The 27,871-nt window shown below is 41.1% G+C and overlaps 1 protein-coding gene across 1 annotated transcript; it reads left to right on the forward strand.

Moving 5' to 3' along the window:
- The first annotated feature begins 19,158 nt into the window (after positions 1-19,158).
- hpgd (15-hydroxyprostaglandin dehydrogenase) lies at positions 19,159-27,323 on the forward strand. Its single transcript, XM_071515060.1, has 3 exons — positions 19,159-19,246; positions 19,749-19,912; positions 23,161-27,323. Exons 1-3 carry the CDS (start codon positions 19,241-19,243, stop codon positions 23,282-23,284), a joined length of 294 nt encoding a protein of 97 aa, XP_071371161.1. The 5' UTR covers positions 19,159-19,240; the 3' UTR covers positions 23,285-27,323.
- The last annotated feature ends 548 nt before the right edge of the window (positions 27,324-27,871 follow it).

Raw genomic sequence — 27,871 nt, forward strand, 5'->3', positions numbered from 1 at the left:
TGTACCCTTATTGTAAAGTGTTACGATTATTTAATAGTCATCTTTATAAACTATTAATGTATAAATTAATACCTTAGTTAACATGAACACCATTAGTAAATTACACATTAGTTAACTGTTAATTAAGGGTTAGTTAATGCTTATTAAGCATTAACTAACCCTTATTAAGCATTGACTAACTCTTAACTTAGTGTACCCTTATTGTAAAGTGTTACCGATTTTTTTTATGATTACTTACACTTGTATTGAACACTTGTATTATTACTTGTACTGTATTGACTGAGTGAATTGGTTGAAGCTACACCCCCAGGTTTTACTAATTTCCATCAACCCAGGTATCTGGTCTGGTGGTGGTTTATTGAGTCTTTTAACCTTATTCAATCTGTTAGTGAGCCTACTCATGTAAAGGGCCATACTCTTGACCTTGTACTCTCCTTTGGTTTGCCCTTAAATAATCTTGAGACAAAGGATATGTGTGTGTCTGACCACAAGGCAATTGTATTTGATGCTCCACTACTTCCTTCTAAGCCATCCTCTCCACTCAGCTCTCACATTTTTTTTTTTTTTTTTTTTAACATTTTATTTATAGTGGCTTTGCATACATAATAAGATCAGACAGACAAAACATACTGAAACCAGTTGGACAGGTACAATACCTAAAATAAATACATAAATAGATAATAGTAATAACAGTGAAGCCCATCCCTTCCCCCCTCCCCCCTCCCATGAAAAAAGAAAAAAAAAGTTATATACAGTATATATTGATAATAACAATAAGACAAAAAGGAAAAACATTAGGGTAACATTGTCAATAATATTTTACCGTTTTCACTGCTCATCTACAAAAGGGTACAAGGGCGCGTTATACAAAGAGGGGAGAGTTCTATTGGTCCTTGATATGCTGGAACACCGGGTTCCATATTCTGAAAAACTTCTGAGGATTGCCAGACAGTTCATATCTCAGTCTTTCTACATGTAAAATGCCCACCAATTCACTTAACCAGGTCTCAAACTTTGGGGTAGAGTCAGATTTCCACATTTTCAAAATGCATCTCTTGGCAATTATCATGCCATACACCAAGGCTGTGCAGGCACTGTGGTCTAAATTTTCCACGGTTGTAGAGCCGAGTAGAGCAGTTTCAGGGTCAGGGGTTAAAGTGAGATTAAAAACAGTGGAGTACCAGCTCTCGCATTTTTAACACAACTTGTGCATCTAAATTCTCTTAGGCTTTATTACTGACTCACAGTGATATACCTTTCATGACTTCCCACAGTCACACTGATGAGCTAGTCACTCATTTTAATCAAAGCTGTTTGGTAGTACTCGACTCCATTGCTCCTCTCAAAAACAGGACGTCAAAACCTCGAGCTCTTTCGTGGCTCAATGATAAAACTCTGGCCTCTCTAAGAGAATGTAGGAAAGCTGAGTGTAAATGGAAGGCTAATAAATTGCAGATCTTCCATGACATCTTGCGAAATCGAATGCTCACATATCAAAAAATGGTTAAGGATGCAAGAGCTACATTTTTCTCAGTCCTCATATCTAAATAATGTCACAACTCTAAAGTTCTGTTCAAAGCCATAGATTATGTCATTAGCCCTTCCCCGAGCCACAGCCTTGAAGCCTCCATAGAGAAGTGTGAGGAATTTGTAGTTTGTTTTACTCAAAAGGTTGAAAATATAAGATGTCAGATCTCCCCTGCTGACAGGGACTTCTCTGTTAGGTCAGGTAATTCAGCTGTTTTAAATTGTTTTCAACCAATTTCTTTATTGTTTTTAAAGGATATTGTCTCGCAAATGAGGTCCTCTACTTGCTCTCCTGATGTTGTTCCAACAAAGTTTCTCAAAGATGTCTTTGACACTATAGGGCCTAGCATTCTGTCTATTGTCAACAGCTCTCTGCCACAGGTACTTTTCCTTCTAGCTTTAAGCATGCAGTAGTTCAGTCTCTCCTTAAAAAACCCAGCCTTGATCCATCTATATTTTGTGTAAAATGCACTTAAAATGTATTTGATTTTACTATCATCAGTGGTAACATTTTCTCAATTCCTAAAATGTGGCTAGAACAGGACAAAGATAGTATGAAGTATGTTTTTTCTTATCTTAAATCCAAAAAAGGGGCCACCAATGGGAGAGTTAAACCAACATAGTGGAATTTTGCTTGCCTGAAACTGCAATCTGTTGTCCATCACGCATAACACAGATTAGATTGTTAGTTCATCTGGGTGGTACACACACACACACACACACGCACGCACATTCTGAGAGATGGATTGTATCTGTAAATTGCTATGTTTGTGGAAGGAGGGACCATTTCTAAACAAACTGGGTTGTTATGACTTTGACCTCAACTGACACCACATTCTCTTCCTGTGGCTGGTGCTGGTGAAGGACAGGCAGGATTTACAGGCCTTGGAGGATAGCCTACACACGTTTGAGGGAGCAGCCTCAGCTAGGGTCAACTGGGGGAAAAGTGAGGCAGTTTTATGTGGAGCATGGAGAGAGGAGTTAGTTCCTCAGCTGCCAGGAGGGCTACAGTGGGGTAGAGGAGGCCTTAAGGTTCTTGGGGTGTACCTGGGCTCGGAGGGCTGGAAGAAGAAGAACTGGGAGGGCATGACTCAGTCTGTCATCTCCAGGCTGGCTAAATGGAAGTGGCTCCTGTCTCAAGTGTCGTACAGGGGGAGGACGCTTGGCTGGCTGTCTGTAACCCCCCCCAGTGGGCTCCTGAGGGACATTCAAAGGAAGCTGGTGGACTTCCTTTGGTCGGGACACCACTGGCTGAAGGCTGAAGTGCTCTACCTGCCGGTGCATGAAGGAGGGCAGGGGCTTATGGACCTACAGAGCAGGGTGGCAGCATTCAGACTCCAGGCTGCCCAGAGATTCCTCTACAGTGCGGATAGCAGTTGGAGGGAGCTGGCTCGGGCTCTGCTGAGGAGGGCTGGTGGTTTGGGGCTGGACCGCCAGCTGTTCCTGATGAATTTGGAGGGCCTGAGGATCGCAGGGATTCCTCCTTTTTATGCGGCTATGCTGAAAGCCTGGTGTCTGCTTCGGCCTACACGTGTGGGGGGTGTGGAACCAGGGCCATGGGTGTGGGAGGAGCCGATCTTCCACAATCCTCTCATCCCAGTGGAGTCGGTGTTTTCCGACACGGGAAGAGGCCGTATCATGAAGGGAGGCATCGCCACTCTAGGCCACCTGAGACAGCCAGGAGGAGGGGGCTGGAAAACCCCTGAGGAACTGGCCCAACAAACTGGGCTTTCATCAGTAAGACTCCTGGAGAGACTGAGAGCGGAGGTCCTGGGGTCTTTATCTGAGCCGGTACTGGAGGTGCTCAGCAAACCTCGGGGAGAGGAGCCTTCCAGGTTTCCCTCTCTAACAGTGTCAGCTGAGATGGGGGGCAGGGAGGAGGAGAAGGGGAAGCTTCTCTCGTTTGCCGCTCCGAGCCTGGGGAGTTTTGGGGAGTTAAAGGGGAAGGTCCTTTACGCTGCTGCAGTGAAGGTCAGGAACATCAGGGCTCTTCAGGATGTTAAGGAGCATCAGGGGCAGGAGGTGGTAGGTGAGCAGAGTATGGCAGGCTTCAGGTGGAGGGTGCTTTTTAAGCTCCCCCTTCCTAAGAGGTCAGGGGACCTACAGTGGAGGATCCTGCATGGGGCCCTCGCAACAAACACCTTTCTGGCCAAGGTGGACTCAAGTGTGGGGGGGGGGGGTTGTCCTTTTTGTGGTTCATCTGAGACTGTTCAGCATGTGTTTGTACAATGTCACCGTGTTGTACCTGTTCTGAATGTGTTGGATGGACTCTGTAGGAGGTTCGGGGATGCTTTCTCTGTGGGGCTGTTCATTTTGGGACCAATGTATTCTTTTAGGAAGAGGGCTAAATGTGTGTTGCTTAACTTTCTGTTTGGCCAGGCCAAGCTGGCCATGTGGTTGACCAGGAGAAACAAGGTGCAGGGGAGCGGGCCCACGGACCCACTCTTAGTGTTCAGGGGGATGGTCTCTGCGCGCCTTAGGGCAGAATACGCTTAGTACTCTCTGGTTAATGACATTCCTGGTTTTCAGAGTGTGTGGTGTCTGGAGGGGGCGGTGTGTACTGAGGGGGAGGGGGGGGCTGTCTGTATCGTTCTGACTGTAACAGGTTTCTACAGGGGCTGCTTGGTCTGTTTGGGATGGTATGCTGTTCATGTAGTGTGTGTTGCTGTATGCCTAGGTATTTTTTGTTTTTTTGTATTATGTTTGTTTTGCTGTAAGGTGTGGGGAGGCACACTATGTCATGTGTATTATGTTATGGCAAGATGTCAGTGTAAGTCTGGGGTTTTTCTTGTGGGTGGGGCAGGTGTGTGTGTGTGTGTGAGTGAGTGGCTGGGTCGGTTTTTGGGGAGTGAGAGTGTTGGTTGAGTGTGCGGGGTTTTATGATACTGTGGCTGGTTGTCAGGTGTTTTTTAAGTGAGATGTTTTATTAAAGAGCATCAAAAGTCAAAGTCTCTCCCTCTCTCTCTCTGTCTGTTTCTCTCTTTCTGTTGCTGCCATAACCCACTCATAACAAATTCAAATTTCAAATTCAAGAATGCTTTATTGGCATGACAGGAAAGAAACCTGTTTGATCCTGGGTGGTGATTTGGGCTGTTCTATCAAGCCTACCTTGGACCGCTTAAAACCGTTGGAAAATGGCAAAAAGCTTTTTCTACCTTCATTAATCAGGTTGGTTGTATTGATCTATGGCACATTTTATTCCCTCAAAATAAGTTTTCTTTTTTCTCTCATGTGCATCATACATACATACATCCTACAACATACATCATACATCATACATCATACATACTCATACATACTTTATGTAAAGTTCGATCTGTTTTTAATTGTATCTCTGTTTGTTTGTGTGTTTTTAGTTGTACCTGTTTACCTCATATATTACCTTTTATTCCTATTTTCTATTATATATTTTTTTAAATTAAATATTTTTATTTTTCTATCATTCATTGTGGTAGTTCCACATCACTTCTTTTGGGTTTTATTGTATGTAAAGCACTTTGTAAACATTGATTTTAGAAAAGTGCTATACAAATAAAATTATTATTATTATTATTATTATTATTATTATTATTATTATTATTATTACTTAAGGATTCATTATTTTTTATCCCCTCTGTTAAGAATGTAGAATACTCAACTTAATTGAATCTGATCAGCCCCAGTGTTCTGCAACACGTTCGGATGCAATATGGTCTCAACTGCCATTGACAGTTTTGTGGAAACAAATAAATCTGATTCAATATCTCCTTCTATACTGTGGGAGACTCTTCAAGTCGTAATTAGGGGGAAACTAATTTAATATTCCATTGAGCAAGGAGAGAAGGCACAAACAGGAACAATCTACCAACTCTATGGCAGATTTAGATCTTTGGTACTCTCAAACTCCTTCACCTGACCTAGACAAGGACAGGCTGGGACTTGAAACACAATACAATCTACTATCAACTGATAAGGCTGAGCGGCTGTTGCTCCGCTCACGTGGACTTGTATATGACTTTTAGCTCACCAGCCAAATCTAAATCTCAAATTATTCCACAGATTTATAACATTTCCCATGAGCTGATAGTGAATGCTGTTCAAATGAACGAAACCTTTAAAACATATTATTCTGTCTTTTAAAAAAACGGGTATCCAGTTAAATTTTATGAAAAAACAATATGAAAAAACGTGCACCCCTACTTCTTGAAATGTTTGAAGCAATATTCCACTTGGTTTTAACATGGGGGTTATTTAGACCACCATGAAAACCATAATATAAACTAATCACCACGATTGGATGCAGCTGGACAAGTTTGTAGCATTCTGCATAACACATTTTAACAGATTCAGCAACATATCCCACTTTTAAGACAACAAAGCAGTTCTGGGTCCTTCATCATTTTGCATTTCTATTCTTGATTTACACTCAAATTAGTATTTAAAATTAAAAGTTTGCCATTCTTTTTAAAATATTCACCACTGCCTTGGTGATATGCACTCCTCTGCATCCTCAGAGGATCCCAAAGTAATCATTTTCTTGGATGCGGAGAAGGCGGTTGACAGGGTGGAGTGGGGATATCTCTTTTTGGCTGTGTTTCAGTTCTAACTTCATTGGCATGGATCCGTCCCTTGTATTCTTCCCCCAAAGAATTAGTGGTTACAAATGTGTTGAGGGAAAAAGCTGTCCTTGCTGTGGTTGTGTGTTGTTACGCATTAAAATGTAAATGCAAATTTTATTATTACATATATAGGCTACAGTATATATAGTGTACACCGTACAGAGATAAAACTAGTCAGTCTGAGTAGGCCGAACAGACAGAAAAACATAGTGCAAGTCCATTTATACAGTGGAATAAACAATTCCATGGGAAGATACTGATAAGAGAGTGAGCTAATGCTAATTAGAACCTGTGTGATAGGTACTGGTAGTTACGGAATGTTACTATGAATCTAAATACAGAGTGGACAGTGGGAAATTACTGGATGGACAGTTAACATGGAAAACTACTGAGTACAAACTACAAGCTAAAACAATATGTATTTTATACATCTGTTATGACCTGGGGTTTCACACCAACACACCAAGGGGAGCCATCAACTAAGCATTCTAGCAAACAAATGAAACATCAGACAACATCAATTACCAAGATCACTGATTACTTAATGCAATAAGTTGTTGACATCAGTAACCGGGGAATGAACACGAGTGGATGTAGCGATCATCTGTCTGTGGACATGACTGATGGATATCTGACACGACCACCAGCTAGCTGTAGCTTCGCTCATTTCAGTCATTTTGTGGTCTGTGTTTTTTCCAGGACTGTAACATGAAGTTAGTAATGTTAAGTCCGCTCCTCTCATGTGGATGTGGTCAGCAGTCACACTCAGAACAAGCGTAGACATATACCGGCTAACTTGTTTTGGTAGCCAACTAACGTTACAAAACCACAAAAATAAATACTTGCCGTTTTGTTTTCTGAAAATAATTATTCACCGTGATGTAATACAGAGATAAAAGTAACAAATACAAAATCACTCAAAGTCTCAAAATGCCCACAAAACAAATTTTCAATCTATTTTGGCTCATTGCCAACAATGTGTAGCAGCAGGTTCTCCCAGACCACTACCCATATAAGTGGCACTTTGTACAATTTTAAGGGTTCCTGCCAGGGAAGTGCGTGTAAACAAAACATACTGATATTCAATTCAACTTCATTGTAACACTAACAGTGCAAACAACGTGTTATCACATCTACCACCATAACTGTGTAGGTCTTGACGCCACTGCTCGCGTGACTTTCACTCTTCTAGGTTGGTCCCTGGCCAAATCTAGAAAACCTAGAATTGTGCCAGTAAGCAGTTATCTGGTCAAGTATTTTGGTCTTAAACAGCCTTGTTGAAATTAGCTAATAAATCCTTCTTTTGAAGATGATGGACATGTTATTTTGTGGTTTTTCATTTCCATTCTATGTTTTTGCATTCCCTTGTTAAGATGCACATGTCCTCATTTATCCATAGGGAAGTTTTTGCTGCAGACTTTGTTTTCATTTTAAATGCAGTTGCATCAAGTGTTTTCTGGCATAGAGAAGCGTGAAGTAGTTTGGGAGTTAATGATGCAAGAATGAAAGGAGCAGCTTTCAAGTACAATGATTCAGCAATGATTCCCATAAGACAAACCTTTGCCCTTGACCGCTGAATGGAACTGCTGAATGGAACTGCGTCTGATTGTCTTTCATCTGTGCCTGTTAGAAGAAAGTACTTCATTTAGTTTCACTATGGTAATAATTAACTGAAGGGTACACACCATCATCATGCTTTTCTGGTTAATGTCTGATGCTGCAAATCAAGATTACATTATGGCACAAGATAGACAGTCAGACAGAAAGTCAGATTTCAGTTTTCGATTTGCCGTTTCTGACCATGGAAATGAAAAATAGCTGTTTTTCATTTTTCAATTTGGGGTTTTAAATGAAAATTAAATAACATTTGTTAATTTTTACATTTATGTTTCTGAAAGGAACATTCAAAGACCAAAAAGTACACAGACGGATCTCGCATTACCAAATGTATAAATGTACCCTGCTCCCTCGAAGGCTGGTAGGATGCTGAATAGATCTGCAGCAGCTGAATTGGGATTTGGTTTGTTTGTTCCTCTTGTGTCTGTTGAAAGAATTATGCAGCATGCATCAAGTTCCCCCTCTTGTACAGCACTTTTCATCTGCTTCAATGAAAAGAGAAATTGATACAGCTTCATGAAGCTCTCCATGTTGGCAGAGAGCTATGTCTACATGGTGCAGGAAAAACTCCCTCTTGAAGTTCTGTCTCCTGAAGTTCTGTTTCTCTTTCTGTTCTTTGCTGACGCACCTCTGGCCAGCTCATTTCGATGTCTAGTGTTTCTCTTGCTCTCGCTCTTGTATAAAACATACCACACAAACACACTCAGGATAAGAGGCCACATCTGTACCTCTTTGAGGATGTTTACTGATGTAGACACCGCCTTTGTATCTCTTTTTCCAAGCTCTCTCAGCTCAGTCAGAGCCATAACCACGTCTGACAGCTGGTAGCGAACTGCTTTGACACTATCAACCCTGCATTTCCATCTTGTTGTTGACAATGCTTTCAGTGTCAGAGACCTCACCACCTATGAACCAATCTTGGAACTCATCATCTATCAGTCTGATGATGATAAAACTCTGGGGGCGATGGCTAATATTTCCGGTGTAGCCAGCGGACATCCGGGCCAAGACTTCCTCTTCCGTGCGCCGGTCATTGTTTACAGTCCGATTAGCAACTTGAGATGCGAGAATGGAGTTGGAGTTGAGAGACGACATCTCATATGCAGATATCTGTTTATAGAGATTAGCCGAAATGTCGTCTGGACCTAAAACACCTACAAAAAGTAGCGATGTTTCCGTATTGTGTGGAGAAATGTTCGACTCTCGTGTCTCAAGTTGCTAATCAGACTGTAAACAATGACTGGCGCACAGAGGAGGAAGTCTTGGCCCGGATGTCCGCTGGCTACAAACCCCCGAAATATTGGCTGTCACCCCCAGAGTCTAATTGTTGTCAGACCGATAGACGTTGGGTTCCGAGATTGCCTATGAACTGATAAGCTGAAGAGTGTGTACAGTCATTGCAAGATTAAAAAAAAAGCTGATTGATGTTACTGAGGACGTCGCAGCATCACCGATAACCAGGTTGAGTGTGTGACTTGCACATGGTACACACAAGGCTTTCTTGTTTATCTCAAGAACTCTTCCTTGAACCCCCTGCTTGTGGCCCTGCATGTTGCTGCCATTATCGTATGACTGGCCATGGCAGTTTGAGATCTCACACCTTCCAACTGGCAGAGGAGGGATTCATATAGGCCCTTCCCAGTGGTGTCATCAACATTGAGGAAGCTAACAAAGTGGTAATTAATGGTAACGGCTGTTGGTGACTCAGGTTACAATTCTCAGTACCAGAAAGCTGTTCTTTGTGACTAATATCTGGAGTACAGTCTAGGATAACTGACACAGTTGAGTGTCAGTTTTGGCATTATACCTTCTGTCTTTTCAGGGGAATGAGAATACTGTTTTTCTTTCCTGAACCAGTGAGAATTTTCACAGGTTCTGCAAACTGAATACATCTGTAGGGGAAGAAGCCCAATACTGTGCTTGGAACTTCATCCAAAATTCTCTTTTTCACATTTGGTTCAACTGGATCAGGATTTGAACATACAAGCATTTGTTGTAGTACATTATTGTAAATGTAGTACCAGAGAAAGCTGTTCCTTGTGACTAATATCTGGAGTACAGTCCATGATAACTGACACAGTTGTGTTGCGTCACTTTTCCAGGAGGTGACAGGTTTAGGCATGTTTTGAATAGTACAGACATGGGCAGGTGACAAGGCAGGTGAGGAACAAGGCAGCACATGGCCCAAGTAAGTGACAGTAAGAGAGCACAACTGAAACGTTTTCTGTGAAGCTTTATGGAGTTTCCAGGTAGCACAAGATCTTGGAGATCTTTCAACAAGGCTTGAGAGTAGATGGTCGGAGATTCCGTGTACCACTGTGGTAAGCTGGTACATGTGTACTGCTGGCCCTCATAGGTGACTGTAAACACGTTCTGGCTATCTGGGTGGAGGGGGACAGAAAATAATGCACTGCACAAATCAGTCATAATGTAATGAGCAGTGTTTGGTGGGATTGATGCGAGAATTGTAGCTGGATTTGTAACCAATGGGTACCTAGAGATTACAGTGTGTTACAGTGTTACAGCAGCTACTGCATGGGAGAATGATACCCTGAGCTTTCAGAGAATCAGTTACTGGCATTACACCTTCTGTCTTTTCAGGGGAATGAGAATACTGTTTTTGTCCGGAATCAATGAGAATTTTCACAGGTTCTGCAAATAGAATATATCTGTAGGGGAAGAAGCCCAATACTGTGCTTGGAACTTCATCCAAAATTCTCTTTTTCGCATTTAGTTCAGCTGGATCAGGATTTGAACTTACAAGCATTTGTCGTAGTACATTATTGTAAATGTTTTCTGGAATATTCATGAATTCATGAATCAGGAGTAAATACAGTTGTATTTGCACAGTATGTCTCTCCCCAACAGATATATAGGAGTAGTAAGGGAGAGCAGAAGATGTGTTATCATTTTCAGAAAAGGGGTCTTTAGAGACGTGATCTGTGTCCAGAGTTCCCTATTACTGTGTGGGAGGTAGCTGGTGGGGAGAATTCCTGCACCCATCCCTGGGGGTCTTTATGAACATCAGGCCAATCTTTTTGGATGCAGTATAATTCAAGTTTAGATCACGGTATGTGAAATACCTAGCAGGAGCATTACAAACTTATTCATTCTTACCATTTTACTGTCTATTGAAAGTGGAAACAGTCATATATGTAAAAATTGGGTTTCAATTGAGTTTTAATGACCCTTGGTTTCAAAGGCTTTTCCACCCTGGCAAGAATGAAATTCTGGGGGAAACAATAGATACTTTGATTTTTTTTTTTTTTCCTGGCATGAAAATTGTCAAATTCGAAGATATTAAATATTGATACAAAATATGGACTGCATTTTTTTTCAGCAGCACCTTCAAAAACCTGTATCAGTGGAAACCTGTTTTTTCCTGCCTCTCCGCGTGTATCTCTCTGTCTTCAAATCTCCCTCTATCCCTGCTGTCTGTTTTTCTATCCTCAAGCTCTCTCCCTCTCCCCCCCCCCCCCCCCATCTGACCTTTCCCCCAGATGTTGAGCTAGCTAACTCTCTCAGCACCAGCGTCTCAGACATGGATTAGACCTACAGCACTAGGCTGGATAGAACAGCCAACAAGGCCTGTATTCTCAGACATTACATACCCCTATTTTAATGTGAAAACCTCATAACTCATAGCTGTTTCTATGTCAATTGAATGTTTGCATGGTTCTTTATGTGCTGGGTATTTCATAACCTTTACCAAAAAAAAACTGTTAATAACAAGTTAAACATTATTTAAAAACACATGGCCTCAATGTTAAAGCAAAGCATTATTGAATATTATGACATTGAGTATTATTTTTTATCATACTTAAGAAGTAGAAATATGTAATATGTAATATGTGAAATTAGACAAAATATGTCAGTGGTAGAAAGGGTACATCACACATCGTAATAGAAATTGTGTATGTGTGAGCCTTCATTTCCACAAACATAAAAGATCTGATTGTAAACTCTTTTGCTTCATCCACACTTTTGTGTTGTGACGGGGTTAAACAGGAGGATGGATGGATGGACAGTTTGAACAAACACTTTTGTGTCCATACACAACACCATCATTTAATTTGGGCAATCACTGGGCATGGGCCACTATTCCCTGCACCACTTTGTGCTTTAGGCTGATAAGAGTTGGATTCACATTAAAATCCTGCCTAGTGCTACTTTAATAGGCTGGAAAGATAAATACCGATGAATGATCTATGTGTCGGTGTCTTTCATGTGGTGGAGTCAACAGCAGCAGGGTTTTTACTAAGCAGCGGGTGACCTGGTGTCCCAGGAGGTAGGAGCGGGGTGTGAGGAGCACCCGGGGCGTCACAGTGTCTCAGTGTTTGTTGTGGTCTCAAAGCCAGAAGGTTCTCCCCGTGTTTCTTCTTTCTTGAGTATCTGTGTTAGCCCTGTGATGGACTGGTGACCTGTGTTTCCACCTAATATATGCTGGGATTAGGCTCCAGAGCCCTACCACCCTGAAAAGGTTTAAATGGGTAAAGAGAATGAGGAGTGCCCACTTCATTGCCAAACACTCCTCTTCTATGGTGCTATACATGGATTGCTGCATATAGCTTACCATTAATGTACAGAAAAGGACATGTCCTCCACCTACAGTGACATAACAACCCCCAGCTTCCTGTCTACCCCTCACAGAGGGCCGACTTCACAAAAGCCTTTTTACATTTCTGTCTACTATAACGGATCTGAGGTGGATCCTTTGCATGAGATGAGTCATGGGGCTACTCAGCTCAGAATATCTCAGTATCAACCTCTGCCCGAATCTAGCCAGCCCCTAGAACCACATCATTGAACCATGACCTAAAACACATGTGCAATCTGCAAAAAGGGCCTGCAGAGACTTCACTTTCTGCACAGACTGAATACTTTTAATGTGGACAAGACACTGATGGCTTTATTTTACAAATCCTTTATTGAGTCTATTTTAACCTTTTGTTAAATTTCTTGATATGGGAACCTTACAGCGCAAAACAAAAATAATTTGTTCAATTGTTCAAGTAGCCAGCAAAATAATTGGCTTTCTTTAGCAGATATCTACAATTACAGTTTACAATTTACAATTTACAATTTCACATTTGGCAGACGCTTTTATCCAAAGCGACTTACACATGAGATTTTCATACAACACAAGCAAGGTTCTAGTTAGGAGAGAACAACGAGAGTAAGTGCTATAAAGCTAAGTTCTGGTCCAACAGGACATAGGTGCTACGAGGCAGTGCTACAAGGCAGTGCTATGAGGCAATGCATAGAGTGCATAGAAGCAAAATGTATTTATTTATTTATTTATTTTTGTTTGGTTACCCAGGCCATTAGGTGAGAAGGTATTCGCTAAAGAGCTGGGTCTTTAGCCTTTTCTTAAGGATTGAGAGGGACTCTGTGGATCGAATGGAGTTTGGTAACTCGTTCCACCACCGGGGAACCACAGAAGAGAAGAGTCTGGCTAGAGACTTAGGGCCTTGCTGTGGTGGCAGCATCAGGCGCCGCTCCTTGGCAGAGCGTAGTGAGCGGGAGGGAGCATAGACCTGAATGAGGAAGTTCAGGTAGGTCGGAGCCATTTTGGTTATTGTTTTGTAGGCGAGCATCAAGGACTTGAACTTGATGTGGGCAGCAACTGGGAGCCAGTGGAGGGATATGAACAGTGGAGTGACATGTGCTCTTTTGGGCTGGTTGAAGACCAGACGTGCCGCTGCGTTCTGGATCATCTGCAGAGGTTTGAACATACATGCCGGGAGCCCTGCCAGTAAGGAGTTGCAGTAGTCAAGGCGTGATATTACAAGAGCCTGTACCAGGAGTTGTGCTGCATGCTCAGACAGGTAGGGTCTGATCTTCCTGATATTGTACAGAGCAAATCGGCATGACCGAACAGAAGCCACATGCTCCTTGAAGGTTAGTTGGTCATCAATCATGACACCCAAGTTGATTCGAGCTGGATACTGATCTGTTGTTGTACAGAGGGACTGGCTGGGATGACAAGGAGCTCAGTCTTTGACAAGTTAAGCTGAAGGTGGTGTTCCTTCATCCAAGCTGAGATATCGGTGAGGCATGCCGATATCCGCGCCGAGACTGTGGGGTCTTCTGGTCATAGATATCTATGACAGGCAAGTTTTGACACGGTCGATTTTGGCCGGCTGTGACCACCCACTCTTGGAGGAATTCGTTCTTCTCCCCTCTGGGCGGAGATACAGGTCGCCCAGGGTAAAAAGCAATAGGTTTAAATTTTCCTTTGCTCCAAGTGCAATAAATCTTTGTGTTTTTGCCCTCTACTGCAAATCAAGATCTTAATTGAACTGAACTGAACTGAACTGAACAGCACAGCAAATGCCAGATACTGTATCTCCCTCCACCCAGATCTAAGGGTTGGTCGATTCTGGGCGTGGTATATGCACTGCATTTAGAAAAAGCATTTGCCTTGTTGACGTCAACACAGAAATGAACAGAGCCATCAGTGTTGGGCACAAGCACAGTGGGGCTGTTCCAGTCACTGTGCAGTCACTTCTGTTATCCCCTCTCCAGCATTGACTTTAATTGTTCCTGAACCACTGCTATGCCTGGGGGTCTCTCACTGTGGTGGTCTATGAGGTCAGTGCAACCTGGTAAGGCCAACAACATTGTTAAACCATTTGACCGAGCCATCTGTATGTGGATGATAGGCACTTTTCTGAATCAGTTTAATAGCCAACTCTTTGCAGAGCTCTTGCAGTGCACGGACGTCAAGGTTTTGCCTTGATCAGCTGGAATCTATTTTGAGATTCAAATTGGGAGATTTTACGAAATAATGCTTACACAACACATCTGGCAGATATGTTGTGCAAGGCTATTGCTTCAGAATATCATGTTTCATAATCAACCATGGCTAATACAAAGCAATAACTCCATACACTATGATCTAATGGGCCATCAAGATCAAGGCCAATTCTTTCAAAAGGGATCGTGACCAAAGGGAGAGGGCAGAAAAGTGCTTTCGGGATGTTTGGGGAGTTAACTATTTGAGATTCATGACAAGCTGCACACCCTCTTCATAAATTCCTGTCCAAAATACTTTTCTCATGCCTGCCAGGCATGTATGCAAAAAAAGTATGCATGGAAAAGTATTTCCCAGTGACTCATGGCACTATGTAATTTCTTAATTTATCTGAACATCATGTAGCCCTGTAAAAGAAACCCCAAAACAAACAAACTATGGAGCCCTTGTAGTTCAAAGGACAAAAATAAATATTAAATTGTTTTGCATGCCCTCACAATAGTTTTGGGTGTGCTTGCAATAGTTTTGGGTTCCCTCTTCTGTTCTTTCACAAAGATTCAACAGCATAACTGTATGCTGCTTGAACCAGCCCACATCCTGTAAGCTTTGATGCAGCCATGGTGAAATTGATGGAATTTTATTTTAAATTTGATATTAGGGCAGAGAGATAGACGTAAAATCAGTGCTGGTAATGAATGGATATAAAGTAAGTAAAAGCTGTGATATGGTGGAATAAATTTCAATTTTATGTTTAAATGGAAAGTGTGTAGACAACCTTTTACAACCAACCTCATCTGCCCCACTGGATGTTAATATTGAACTGGGGCAGCTATTGATAAATCAGTCGATAAATGCAACTAAGCACCAAATAGCAAAGGCAATCAGCGCCTAGTTATAGGAAACTTTGTGTTTTCTCAGGGGTGAGACCTGTTTCACCAGGACAGGAGTATGAGGAGTGGATGGAGCAGACCATGTTAATGGTGGATAAATGGTAGTACCTAACTAACTGACTTTCTGCACAACTAATATTTATGTTCAAATTTAGATTGATCATTGTTCTATTCAAAGGTAATAAGGCAGATTTATTTGGATTCATCATATGACCTGATATAGGTCATATGATGAGGATATATGACCTAAATTCCTTAAATATGTCTAACACCACTAGAATTGTAGTAGGCACCTAATCCATATACAGTAGTAAATCATCCACATAGAGTGAGAATTTATGGGATGTATTTTCCACACTGTAGATTTAATATTTTCGGAAATTCTTCTTTTAAAACTGTATTAAAGCACAGGTCTCTGGAGCACCAGGTTGTAAGTTCAAGTCCCTGATGTACTGTGATCATTTTGAACTTTAATGAAAAGTAAATGAATATTAAGGCCTTGTCCACACTAAGCCAGGTAAATTTGAAAACACATCTTTATTTCTCAGTTTCGGCCTTCCGTCCACACTAAGACGGCGCTTTCGACCACCGAAAACAGAGCTTTCTGAAAACGCTCTCCAAAGTGGATGAATTTGAAAACGCCGGTTTCGTGTGGTAGTATGGTCGGGAAAAACAGAGCTTTTCAAAAACGCTGATGTGGGATTGTCATGTGATCTCAGGCAGTAGTCACACTCCCAAAAGACTCCCAATCTATATTCTCTGTGGCTTTGGTGGTCTTGTAGTCATTCGTTACTTTCAAAAGCAGCTCAACTTTGTCGTCTGTCCAGACAAAGAATCTGGCTTGCTTTTGTCTGTCTTTTGTCGTGATTTGGACAAAATTGTTGGCGCTTAAGGCTCTGCTACTGCAGCCATGACAACACTTCCATAAACAGTGGTAACCAAGGTGGTAACGACATAAAGGTCATGGGTTGGAGGCTTGCGCATGCCCAATAGGGTAGATTTCACAATTTTCCCACATTTTTTGTGTATTAGTATGGGCGGGAAAACGCTATGGAAACGCTAGTGTGGATGGAAACGCAATGACTCAAAGCAGGTGTTTGGCATCATCTATCAAAGGCAAAATATCTGATTTGGCATCACTGATTAGGATCTGACCAGAAGTTTCAACCCATAGAGAGCAGTGCAGCAGCATTTTTCTGTCTGTGATTTAGTATTGATTTATTCGTTCATGGAGAGCACGGAAAAGTTGCATGTGGTAAAGTGGTTAGCAGCGTCAATCATTGGCTGTAGTATCACAATACTTCTTCCTTTAGCTAGTTTCTCCCCAGTAAATTCTCAAAAGGAGTTTGGCATCAGGTTTTTATGTGGAAGATAGTGGGTTCAAATCTAGACTTGTCTTGTCCAAAGTCATAAACTGCCAAGCAGGGGGGTCATATCTTTAAATAGAAAGATTCGTCATAGGGAATAACTTGAACATTGTGCGATTACCAATATGATTGCAATTAAATGATTAACTTGACAAAACTCACAGGCTAACACAAAATTAGCCACAACCTGCCACCTGTACCTGCCATCCCAGGTCTAATCAATCCCTATTAGACAGCTAGAATGAAATGATTCAGCAGTACTCAGGGTCCTGAAGACCAGAGTTGGAAACCACTGGACAAAAGGTATGGCTACTCTTGAGCTTCACCGTTTGGGTGGCTTGTTCTCATAGAATCTCCAAGAATTTTAACTCTGGTTTCATTTTTTTTGGACATTGTTTGGTAGTTTTTGCTCTGTGACACATCTATTCTGGTAGTTGTAGTTCTAGGGCACATCTGTTCTGGTACTTGTAGTTCTAGGACACACTTATTCTGGTAGGAGTAGCTCTAGGACACATCTGTACTGGTCGGTGTAGTTCTAGGACACATCTAGTCTGGTTGAAGGACATGTTTTTCTACAGTTTAGCCTCCAGTAACACCAGACATATGGGAGTCATTCTCCACTGATCTCAGTAGTGATAACACCACTGTGTGCGTGTGTGTGTGTGTGTGTGTGTGTGTGTGTGTGTGTGTGTGTGTGTGTGTGTTTGTGTGTGTGTATGTGTGTGTGTCTTTGCCATTCCCATAACAAACACATGGACTTGTCCGAACATGGTCAAGCATAATCTCTTGTGGAAAAGAATGTGTGTGTGTGTGTGTGTGTGTGTGCAAGCGTGCGCGCGCGTGCATGCATGTGTGCATGTGTGTGTGTGTTTGTGTGTTGAGGTGATGTCATTGTTGATATGTCAGCTTATCAGATCCATTTGGATGTGAATGCAGACCATATGAGACTGACTGAGTTTATATTCCCATTTCAGCCTGTTTGTTTCTGCAGGGCTTCAACTTACTGGTTTTATTATCAGCAGTTGTGGAAAGTCTCATATTATGAACCAATCTGAACAGCAAAAGTAGGACAGTAAGCTACCTAACTGTCTGCAACAGCCCTCATAACTCTGGGGGGTTTTGTGTTTCATTACACTCTAAAGAAAATCATTTTTAGTAAGGTTCTCAATGTCTAAAATATTTTTCCATAGCATAAAAATATAAAATCTAATTAAAGTGGCTATAGGCTAATAAGGCCAAACCAACAACCGGGGTAGCATATAACATCTAATAGGCCAATAGGCCTGGTTCTCAACCAGTTTTGCATCAGGACCCACAATTGGCCCCAGTCAGTAAATTGCAACCCACTACTTAACAAACTTAACAAATATACCTTAATACCTAAATACCTAAATCAGCTTCTAGCAATCTGCAACACAGTTTCACATGCAAATCAGTTGTACACAAAGACATGACAACTGGACCATATATGACAAATTTCAAACAAAACATATATCATATATATATATTTAAATATATATATGGTAATATTCAAGTCTACTTTAGAGGGACCAGACTTGCAAATAACTTTGCTGTACAATTACTACTGGCAAACACCTGAGGCCGAGGAGGGTAAATGAGGGGGGTAAATGAAAAAGAAGTTCTTAACATGCAAGAATAAAACATCTACTGATTATCATCGAATTGACATGTTGCTGGTGAAAGATACCATTGCTTATAAACCAGACTAGAGGCAATAAAGCAAGATGGGCTCATAGCATGCAGCTGTGGAAATTTCTGTTTCACAGGGAAAAATGACCAAGGTCTGGAACTCAGTGTCTGCATATGTGGCTACGGCCATGATTTTAAGCATTTTCATCAAAATTACTCATGCCGTTGTTGTAGCAGTTTGATGCATTTAGCTACTTCTCTGTAGGGTTGTTATTATTGATTTTCCTCCTTGCCAAGAATAACATTCTGGGGGAAGCATTGGATTCCTGTCAATTTTTGACATGAAAATTAGCAAATTTAAAGATATGGAATATATTGAAAAAATAAATCATCAGCTTTAGTCCAAAAATATTAGTATTGGCCTTAAAAAACCCATATCAGTCTAACCCTTCTCTATTCTAATAAACAGATACTGTATATATAAGGGTAACCCCGCCTAAACTCAATTTATCCATCCTTTAAGGTTGACAATAATCTTGACAAAATAAATGGATTTGTACATGTACAAATGAAACCAAGTAGAATCAGTAGGTTATATGAAAATATAACACATATATTATATATAATATAAATATATACTATAAAATGTTGGTAATATTGGCTGTTCTCTCTCATGTTGATCACCAACTAGAGTTTATTTTTACTTAGCGCTCCATTACTGCTGGTAACTTGTTTTCTTGTCTTGTTGTGTTTTGTATTCCAGCCTTCCTGCATTCTCCACATCAGCCCGTCTACACAGCTACTAAACATGGAGTCATTGGCTTCACTAGAGCTATGGCGGTAAGACACACACACACATACACACACACACACACACACACACGCATACAAACACAGCCATATAGAGGTAAAACTTTACAATAAGGGTACATTAACTAAGGTATTAATTTATAGCCTACATTATTTAATAGTCATCTTTATTAACTATTAAATAATGTATAAATTAATACCATAGTTAACATGAACACCATTGGTAAATTATTACCAGACACATTAGTTAACTGTTAATTAAGGGTTAGTTAATGCTTATTAAGCATTAACTAACCCTTAATCAATGTACCCTTATTGTAAAGTGTTACCCATATAGATATAGATACATAGATACAGCAAGGTTAATTTTGTCACAAATTTTGACAATAATATGTGTTAAACATATTTTAAATGACATTACATATAATTTCAGCTAACTAGACTAATAGACACTTAAAATTGTTAGAAAAATAAAAGCAAAGTAAGAACCATAAAAAGGGAGGTCAAGGGTATGTGTGTGTGTGTGTTGTAGGATGCAGCCTCTCAGGGTGACTATGGGGTTCGTATCAACGTCCTCTGTCCAGCCTTCGTCGACACTCCTTTGCTGCATTCAGTGGAGCATGAGGACAACATGGGCAAGTTTGTCAAGTTCAAAGATGACTTCAAACGCAGCATGAGCAAGTTTGGAGTCTTGAAGTGAGTTCAAACACACCCACACACACACACACACACACACACACACACTAGTTGACACACAAGCACATATGTTTTTGTCTTAAAACTTTTCTTTTCAAACTTACCCCTGTCTTTATCTGCCATCTTTGGCCTACTTAATTGTCCCCCACCCAAGGGGGGACTATGGATCGGTCTCCGTCCCTTAGTTTGTTTGTTAGTCACACTGTAACATTGACTTTGTGCCACTAGGGGGCAGCTGGACGCAATACACACACATTGAAAAGACATGAGAACCTGAGAACCATGCGGACTCAATCACAGGATCACAGAGCCAGAAATTAAAGTTTTGTTTCTCTGCCATCTTGTTTCTAGCTGTTTCTTAGCTCGTTTCTCCCACACAGTGAGCAGGCTGACCAATATCATGCATGTGATAAACTGAAGCTTGGAAAGTAAAATCTATACCATTATATCATATCGCCGTTTTTTTCCATGCATATGCGTGAGCTCTGTCCACCTGACAGCCCTCTGTTCAGTCATTATCTACTCACCCCCATGCCAGTAGAAAATAAGTGAGTACCGATATTAATGTTTGATGTCCACTTTAGTCTCTGTTCTGTGTGTATTCTGCACAGTGTAATACATGCAGCGTTAATAGTTAAAGATGGCAAATTTTATGCATTTTTCATTATTTTTTATGACAGCTCTTATTTTGAAGGCTAAACGGCCATACCGGAAGTCTTGTTTCTGCTAACTCAAGCTGACATAGGGTCATACATAGCATAAAATACGTACATAAAGTAATATCAATAATATCAACATCAACATATTTACAAACTTAGTATATCTGAGGTATTTGTAGTTGTGCAAATGGCATGATAAACATGGCAGTAGTGCAAAAAAAAAAAAAAGGTCATTAAAGTGCAGAAACAGGGGGGAGAGGGGGCAGAGGGGAGGGATCAGGGTGTGAATGTTGGTAGGTGAGAGAACATGGAGGGGAGTGTGTATGGTGAGTGGTGTAGGGTTCGGGGGGGGGGGGGGCTCAGCTTGAAGGAGGGAGGTGGTGTAAGTGGGTGAGTAGAGTTCAGCGGGTAGCCAGGTTCAGATGGGTAACAGCTTGGGGGAAGAAGCTGTTTCTGAGCCTGGCAGCGTGAGCTCTGAGACTCCTGTAGCGCCTCCCAGAGGGCAGGAGGGAGAACAGGCCGTGGTCGGGGTGGGTGGGATCTCTGCTGATGCTGAGACCTCTGCGCAGGCAGTGTTTGTGATAGATGTCTTTTATGGCTGGGAGCTGGGTACCGGTGATATGCTGGGCCGCCTTGACGATCCGCTGCAGGGCTTTCTGGTCTGCTGGTGAGCAGTTACCGTACCACACTGAGAATTTACATTTTTGGGTGAACTATTCCTTTAAGGCTGCTGGCTGACTACCTGCTAAACTGAGAAAAACAGGCTTGGGCCCAGCACTCACACACACACACACACACACACAGTCTCAAGATTCAGTAATTAGCATTGTATTTCCTGTATAAACTCCCATCCTGAAAATGCAACAGTAAATGTGTTGTACTGCCCTTAGTGAGTGTGTGTGTGTGTGTGTGTGAGTGAGCGATAAGGAAGTCATCTGGCTTCCGCTTCCTGTAACACTGATAAGCATCTTTCCTGTTGCATGTGTATGCAGTGCACACATATAGGCCACAAACTTATAGGTATTTTTATTCTAGGCCTGTCCAGAGCCATAAATACACTGCAATTTTGAGCGCTGGAAATGTTAGGTCAACAATCCTGATCCATGGTCGTTACTATCTGGTGATTCTTTACTAGCTGATCAAAAGAATATTGGTCACCTCACCATGGTGATTTTGTGACCCAGGTTTGGCTCTGGCAACCCTGGGTCACTCCTTTCAAGCAAGAATGTAATGAGAGTAAAGCCAGGAAATCAGAGAATCACACATTTAATGAAGCTGGGTGGCCAATTTTGGTTGACATTCTCACACACCTCTTTGAAGGTTTTTTTTTTTTTTAACCTTTCTAATGATGGGGTGGGGCAGGGTTTTTGTCATGTATTTTTTTATCATGTGCCTTATGTGCTTTTTCATGTTTTATGTTATTTTATGCTTGTGGGCCCTGTTGTTGACAAATTCCTCACAACTAAGGTTGTATGGCAATAAAAGTATTGAATCTTGAATAATAATAATACATACAAACACAATAGGGACCGGCAGCAGGGTTCAAGCCTTTACTGACTGGTATTAACATGGAAAAGAGTTGTTAGTGGTTCAAAGGAAAATGTGTAGCGCAAAGATTGCTGGATATGTGTACCAAGTTTAATGAAAATCACGGTGTAGGAGTTACAGCCTTTCAAAGTTGGACATTTTGACCATTAATTGTCAACTGGGGACAATTTGTTGTGCAACATTTGCACACAACTTTATATTGTTGGGAAAAATTTCATGTCTGCGTCACCTACCATCTCACAGGAATTTGCGAAAATTTAAAGCCAGGCCCTCGCACTTTTCTGGCATTTGTTGTGCCCTCTATCGATTTGCCCTCTACCGATTTCCATTAAATTTTGAGGGCATGGTCCAACTACTTCCCTTAATGCATCTACCAAGTTTTGTGGTAATTTGTGATAAGAGGTGTGGAGTTATGGCCATTTTTGTGTTAAGCCACGCCCGTTTTCAAGTTCATTGGTTAATAGTGCCCATACTGTTCATCCCATTGTGTTCGTTTATACATCGTTTGTGTATCTTGGTCCAGTGATGCTGAAAATTTGGTGCAAATTGATCAAAAAACAAAAAAAGCATATCAGAATTTTTTTTTTTTCTAAATTCAAAAGGGCGCAAATCCATTGCAGACTTGGCTGGTCCAAAAGACAATGATAGCTGAGTCACCGTACCAAGTTTGGTGTCATTCCGACTTATGTCACACGCCTATGTATGGCCTTTTACATTTTGAATTGTCCCTACAGCGCCCCCTTCAGGCCGAATCGCATGAAATTTGGTAAACATGTTGAAATGTTGCAAATGTACTTTGATCTACAAATTATTACATGGTTATTACGCCATAGACCATGCCCACATTCAGGCTGATTCTAATTATTATGCACTCACAATGCACAATGTGCTTGTGATGCTTCATAAGCACCACTTCAAGTAATGCAGTGTTGCTTCTCCTCTTCTCCTCCTCTCTGTAAGAAAACGTTATAACTGTTTGATGCTGTTATATTAAATAAACCATCTAATCTCCCTTTCGTCCATCTCTCTCCTTCTCTCCAGGCCATCGTTGATAGCGGAGGGGATGATGAGGTTGATACTTGACGCCAGTCTGAATGGAGCAGTGATGAAGATTACCTGCTCCAAGGGAATCCACTTCCACACCTATGAACCTCTGTCTGGTTGAACCCTGACAGACTGGAATACACACTGCGGGCAGAACACAGTGTTTTATCCTGTCTGATTACAACACACCAGAAAGTGGTTTAGAATAACATAGGCGTGCTGAAGGAGTTAATATTGGAACTGTACCAGTGGAACATTTGAATTCTTCTGAAAAAACATCAGAGTAACAAAATGACATCTGAACAACGCCTGATCATATACACCTGTCCAAAATAACACTTGAATACTATCCAAAAATTTTTGCAATGATGCTCTCATAACATGGAAATGAATCATTCTCTTCCTGAAATCTGGGATACTGGAATACTGGCCCTGGCTGATTGTAGCCATAGCAGCACTATCAAGAACAACCTGGAATATGGGAATTTGAATGAATATGATCTGCCTTTCAGATGGTATAATTATTAGAAATAAAACAATCCTGATGGTCTTCTTACCTTTACTGCAAGACTATCCTAGAAGACATGATTGAACATGGTCCAGTCAGGATATTAACCTTTGGCAAACCAATATGAAAAAGAAAGGGTTTGCTGAGATATGGGACTGATATTTGCATTTCACTAAAACTTGGATATTGGGCAGTCATGTGGTCCACCTCTGATATGATGGATATGATGCAGTTTGACTGATTATATATTTATTATTGAATCAGTCAATGCTACACTCTATGCCTATGGGAGGCCGATTGCACCCACGTATGCATGAATAATGAAATTCTGTGGGAAACACTGAATGCTTCAGTTGAGGCCACAATCCAAATTCCTGCAGCTACTCAATCTTAGTATTGTTAATGCCAGACCAAAGTCAGTAATTCAGTCAACTATTATTTAGACAAGGGCTCTATTTTTGTGAATCAATGGCACATGAAATAAAGCCCAGTGACAGGCATATGGCACAAGAGCACAGGGCGTGGCGAATGACTTTTGGTCATTTTGTGGCCTGAAGCATGCAAGCACACATGTGGCACAGTTCTAAACAGGGTTGGATTAGCTGGAATACGTATGGTCCACTTGTAATTGCCACTGACGTATGCTGAAACTGATCCAGGTAGGCAGAGTCAGCACTTGATAAAACAAGCAAATAGTAAACATGTTGTCCCCCACCAGTGATGTAGTTCCACCCTTGGGTCAGTCAGTGATTGCTGAGTGTACTTGAAATATGAGTGAAATTGTATAAGCATTTTCGTACGGGACAATGAAAGGACAGATTGACCATATATTTCTGTTGCCTACTCTCCTCAGAATTAGGCTTACAAGTTATATCTTGAAATGTAGTAACTGTAATTGTCCTGTTTTTACTCAATACAGTACAAAATATAAGAACTACGATACGCAATAAATACAATCCCTACATTACACAATGTACACTACAATACAATTTATAATACAATATACAATATAACATACAACACCAAGTGATATATGGTATTGCACAGTAGGTAAGTGGTAATATGATATAAGTAGTCAACACTGAGGCACAGTGGTAGTGCAGTGATGAGTGCAGTACAACAGTCCAACAACTGAACAATAACTACAGTGTCTTGTGGTTAGAGGTTTGCCCAAAAGTTCTCCATGGACTCTCACTTCAACACATCAACCCAATCTGATGTCTCCAAGTGTGTAGCGTGTGTAGACTATTATGTTACCTATGATAACTTTAACTGTATTGCTTTACCACTGAGTCCCCATTCATTGTCCCCCACATTGTATGATAACTTTAATTGTATGACCTGCTTTACCACTGAGTCCCCATTCATTGTCCCCCACATTGTATGATAACTTCAACTGTATGACCTGCTTTACCACTGAGTCCCCATTCATTGTCAATGCTGCCCCCTAGCGGCACAAATTCAACGTTACAGTGTGACTAACTAACGAACTGACTCTGACATAAACACCAGACAAAACACAAGCGGGGGGAAGGTTTGCGTTTTCTCCTCCTCGCTTTTAATGTTTTTTCTATCCTTGTGCCAACATGTTTTGTGGTTACCCCACGCATACCTGCTGAAGGATTTTTGTTGTAAAATCTAAAAGCAACATTGAGCATTCTTGATCATTATCAATACTGAGCGTATCAAATGTATTTCATTATTAAATAAATCCATGATTTACTTCGTGCCATTTCCTTTGTTGAAGAGTACCATACATTCTACTAAACAGTGAAGCTGCAATAACAAGGAGGAAGACAAAAGACGCGCATATTCTCTCTGAGTTTCTTTATTGTTTCTGATATTTTTTAATTCAGGGATGCAAACTGGATAGGGGTGAAAAAGGTGAGAAGAATGCGTGAGCAGGGGAAACACCTCAACCCTCTCAATGAAATCTCCACATAGCACACAGTTTCAGGATTGGTTATAATGTCTGATATTGCTTATTGCAGGTTTAGATGCTCATTTCTGGTGACCTTTAGGATATAGAAAGTTCTTACCCTAGAATGAAAGCAAATTAGCTGCAAAACTAAAGACAACTTTTTTTTTTGAGATATGCTCATTTTTGTGAGCAGAGTGCAAAGGTGTTTTTGTTAGTTTTGGCCCTCTGGTACAACGTGATGACGTCATCAATAACATACATAAGGAAATGGATGCAAATTAGATCTCTAGAACAGTGATTCTCAACCTTTGTCATATCATGGACCCCTAATTTAGTCCACATTAGAGTTACAGACCCCCATTTGTTGAGATTTTGTCTCTCGGACCCAAATCTGAGAATATTTTCACCAGGTGACTATGGACCTGTTGAAACTCTGTGTCACTGCGTCGAACAAATCAATGACTGGATGCGGCAAAATTTTCTCCAACTAAACAGAGATAAGACCGAGATAATTGTCTTTGGAGCACAGAAAGAAAGACAGAATGTCTGCTCTCACCTTGACTCCCTGTCCCTCATAACTAAGAGTCAAGCCAGAAATCTTGGCGTTATCCTGGACTCAGATTTAAATTTCAATAGCCACATCAAATCGGTAACTTCGTCAGCTTACTACCATCTAAAAAATATTGCAAGAGTCAGAGGACTAATGTCCAAACAAGACCTAGAAAGGCTTACCCACGCCTTTATTTCCAGTAGATTGGATTACTGCAATGGTCTGTTCACAGGGCTTTCAAAAAAAGCTCTTCGGCAACTCCAACTTATTCAGAACGCCGCTGCCAGGGTCCTGACGAAAACTAAGAAATACGACCACATTACACCAGTTCTAAAATCCTTACACTGGCTACCAGTCACTCAGAGAATTGATTTCAAAATCTTGCTGCTTGTCTACAAATCACTCTGTGGCTCTGGGCCCAAATACATCTCTGACATGCTTGTGCCATATGAACCTTCTAGAAACCTTAGGACATCTGGGGCTGGCCTACTGGCTGTCCCAAGAGTTAGAACAAAACACGGTGAAGCAGCGTTTTGTTATCATGCAACACAGACCTGGAATAACCTCCCAGATGATATTAGACAGGCCCCGACTCTGACCGCTTTTAAGTCAAAGCTAAAAACTTTCTTATTTTACATTGCCTACTCTACCCTGTAATGGCTAAAAACGTATCTTTTCAGCTCAGCTTTTAAATAACCTTAATTTTAACTCTTTCTGTTCAGGATCCCAACAGAGCTGACACGGGCAAGTACGAATTTTCATTCGTCTTGTCCAGGTATTGCTTACTTGCTCATGAGTGAACACTATATGTGGGGGGGACAGAGCTTTACCCTGTATGATTCTCATCCATCTCTGGATGGTGAGGTTGTTGACCAAGAGGAGAATCTGTGATTCTCGTCTGCCTTAGGCAGTGAGATCTGACGTAAATATCAGATCAAGAGTAGAATCAGGAAGGACAGGGGAAAAGAAAATTACAGAAAAACATATGGGTTCACTCACAATGTGCATCAAAAAGTGGAAGTATTTGTTGTATTTGTTGTGTTCTTTCATCTTTCTATCTCATTTGATTTGAACTGCACTAGTTTACTTTTTAAGTCTTTTATCTTTTGTATCTCTTGTCTGTATTTTTGCACTTTTTACCTTTACTGTATTTTTATCACCCTGTAAAGCACTTTGAATTGCCCCAGTGTATGAAATGTGCTATACAAATAAAGCTGCCTTGCCTTGCCTTGCCTATTTTTATTGTCAGATATGATTTTGTCCAGAATTCCATGACTGTCGGTATTGTAGGTAGAGTGATAACAGTGAAACTATCATCAAAACAATCATTCTTCTACATTATCTAATGGTCTTAACTTCTTGTAAATGAAATAATGGTGAAGTTTAATGACTCAACAATTTGCTGTGGACCCCCTGGAACCCCCTCAAGGACCCTTGGTGGTCCCCGGACCCCACATTGAGAACCACTGCTCAAGAACATATATCCGCAACTCAATAGATTTTACCTCTCGTCACTTGACATACAACTTTACAACTTTCTGCAGTTCAGTGAAAAAAAAAAAAAACATGCTACAGAGGTTGCATGGGCTTGCAGTGAAGATAGAAGTCTTAGCTTTCAGATGCAAAAAGAATTATGGTTAATTATGGTTTAGCTGGATCGCTGCCTGTGAGTGGCCTCTCAAAATCGGGTCCAGAGCAGACAGTGACCTCAGGGTGTGACTTTTCCGCA

This window comes from Centroberyx affinis, unplaced genomic scaffold, assembly GCF_046629955.1.
Source record: "Centroberyx affinis isolate AG114_WGS23_722 - 3 ecotype Tasmania unplaced genomic scaffold, CSIRO-AGI_Caff_v1 ptg000300l_1, whole genome shotgun sequence".
NCBI lineage: Eukaryota > Metazoa > Chordata > Actinopteri > Beryciformes > Berycidae > Centroberyx > Centroberyx affinis.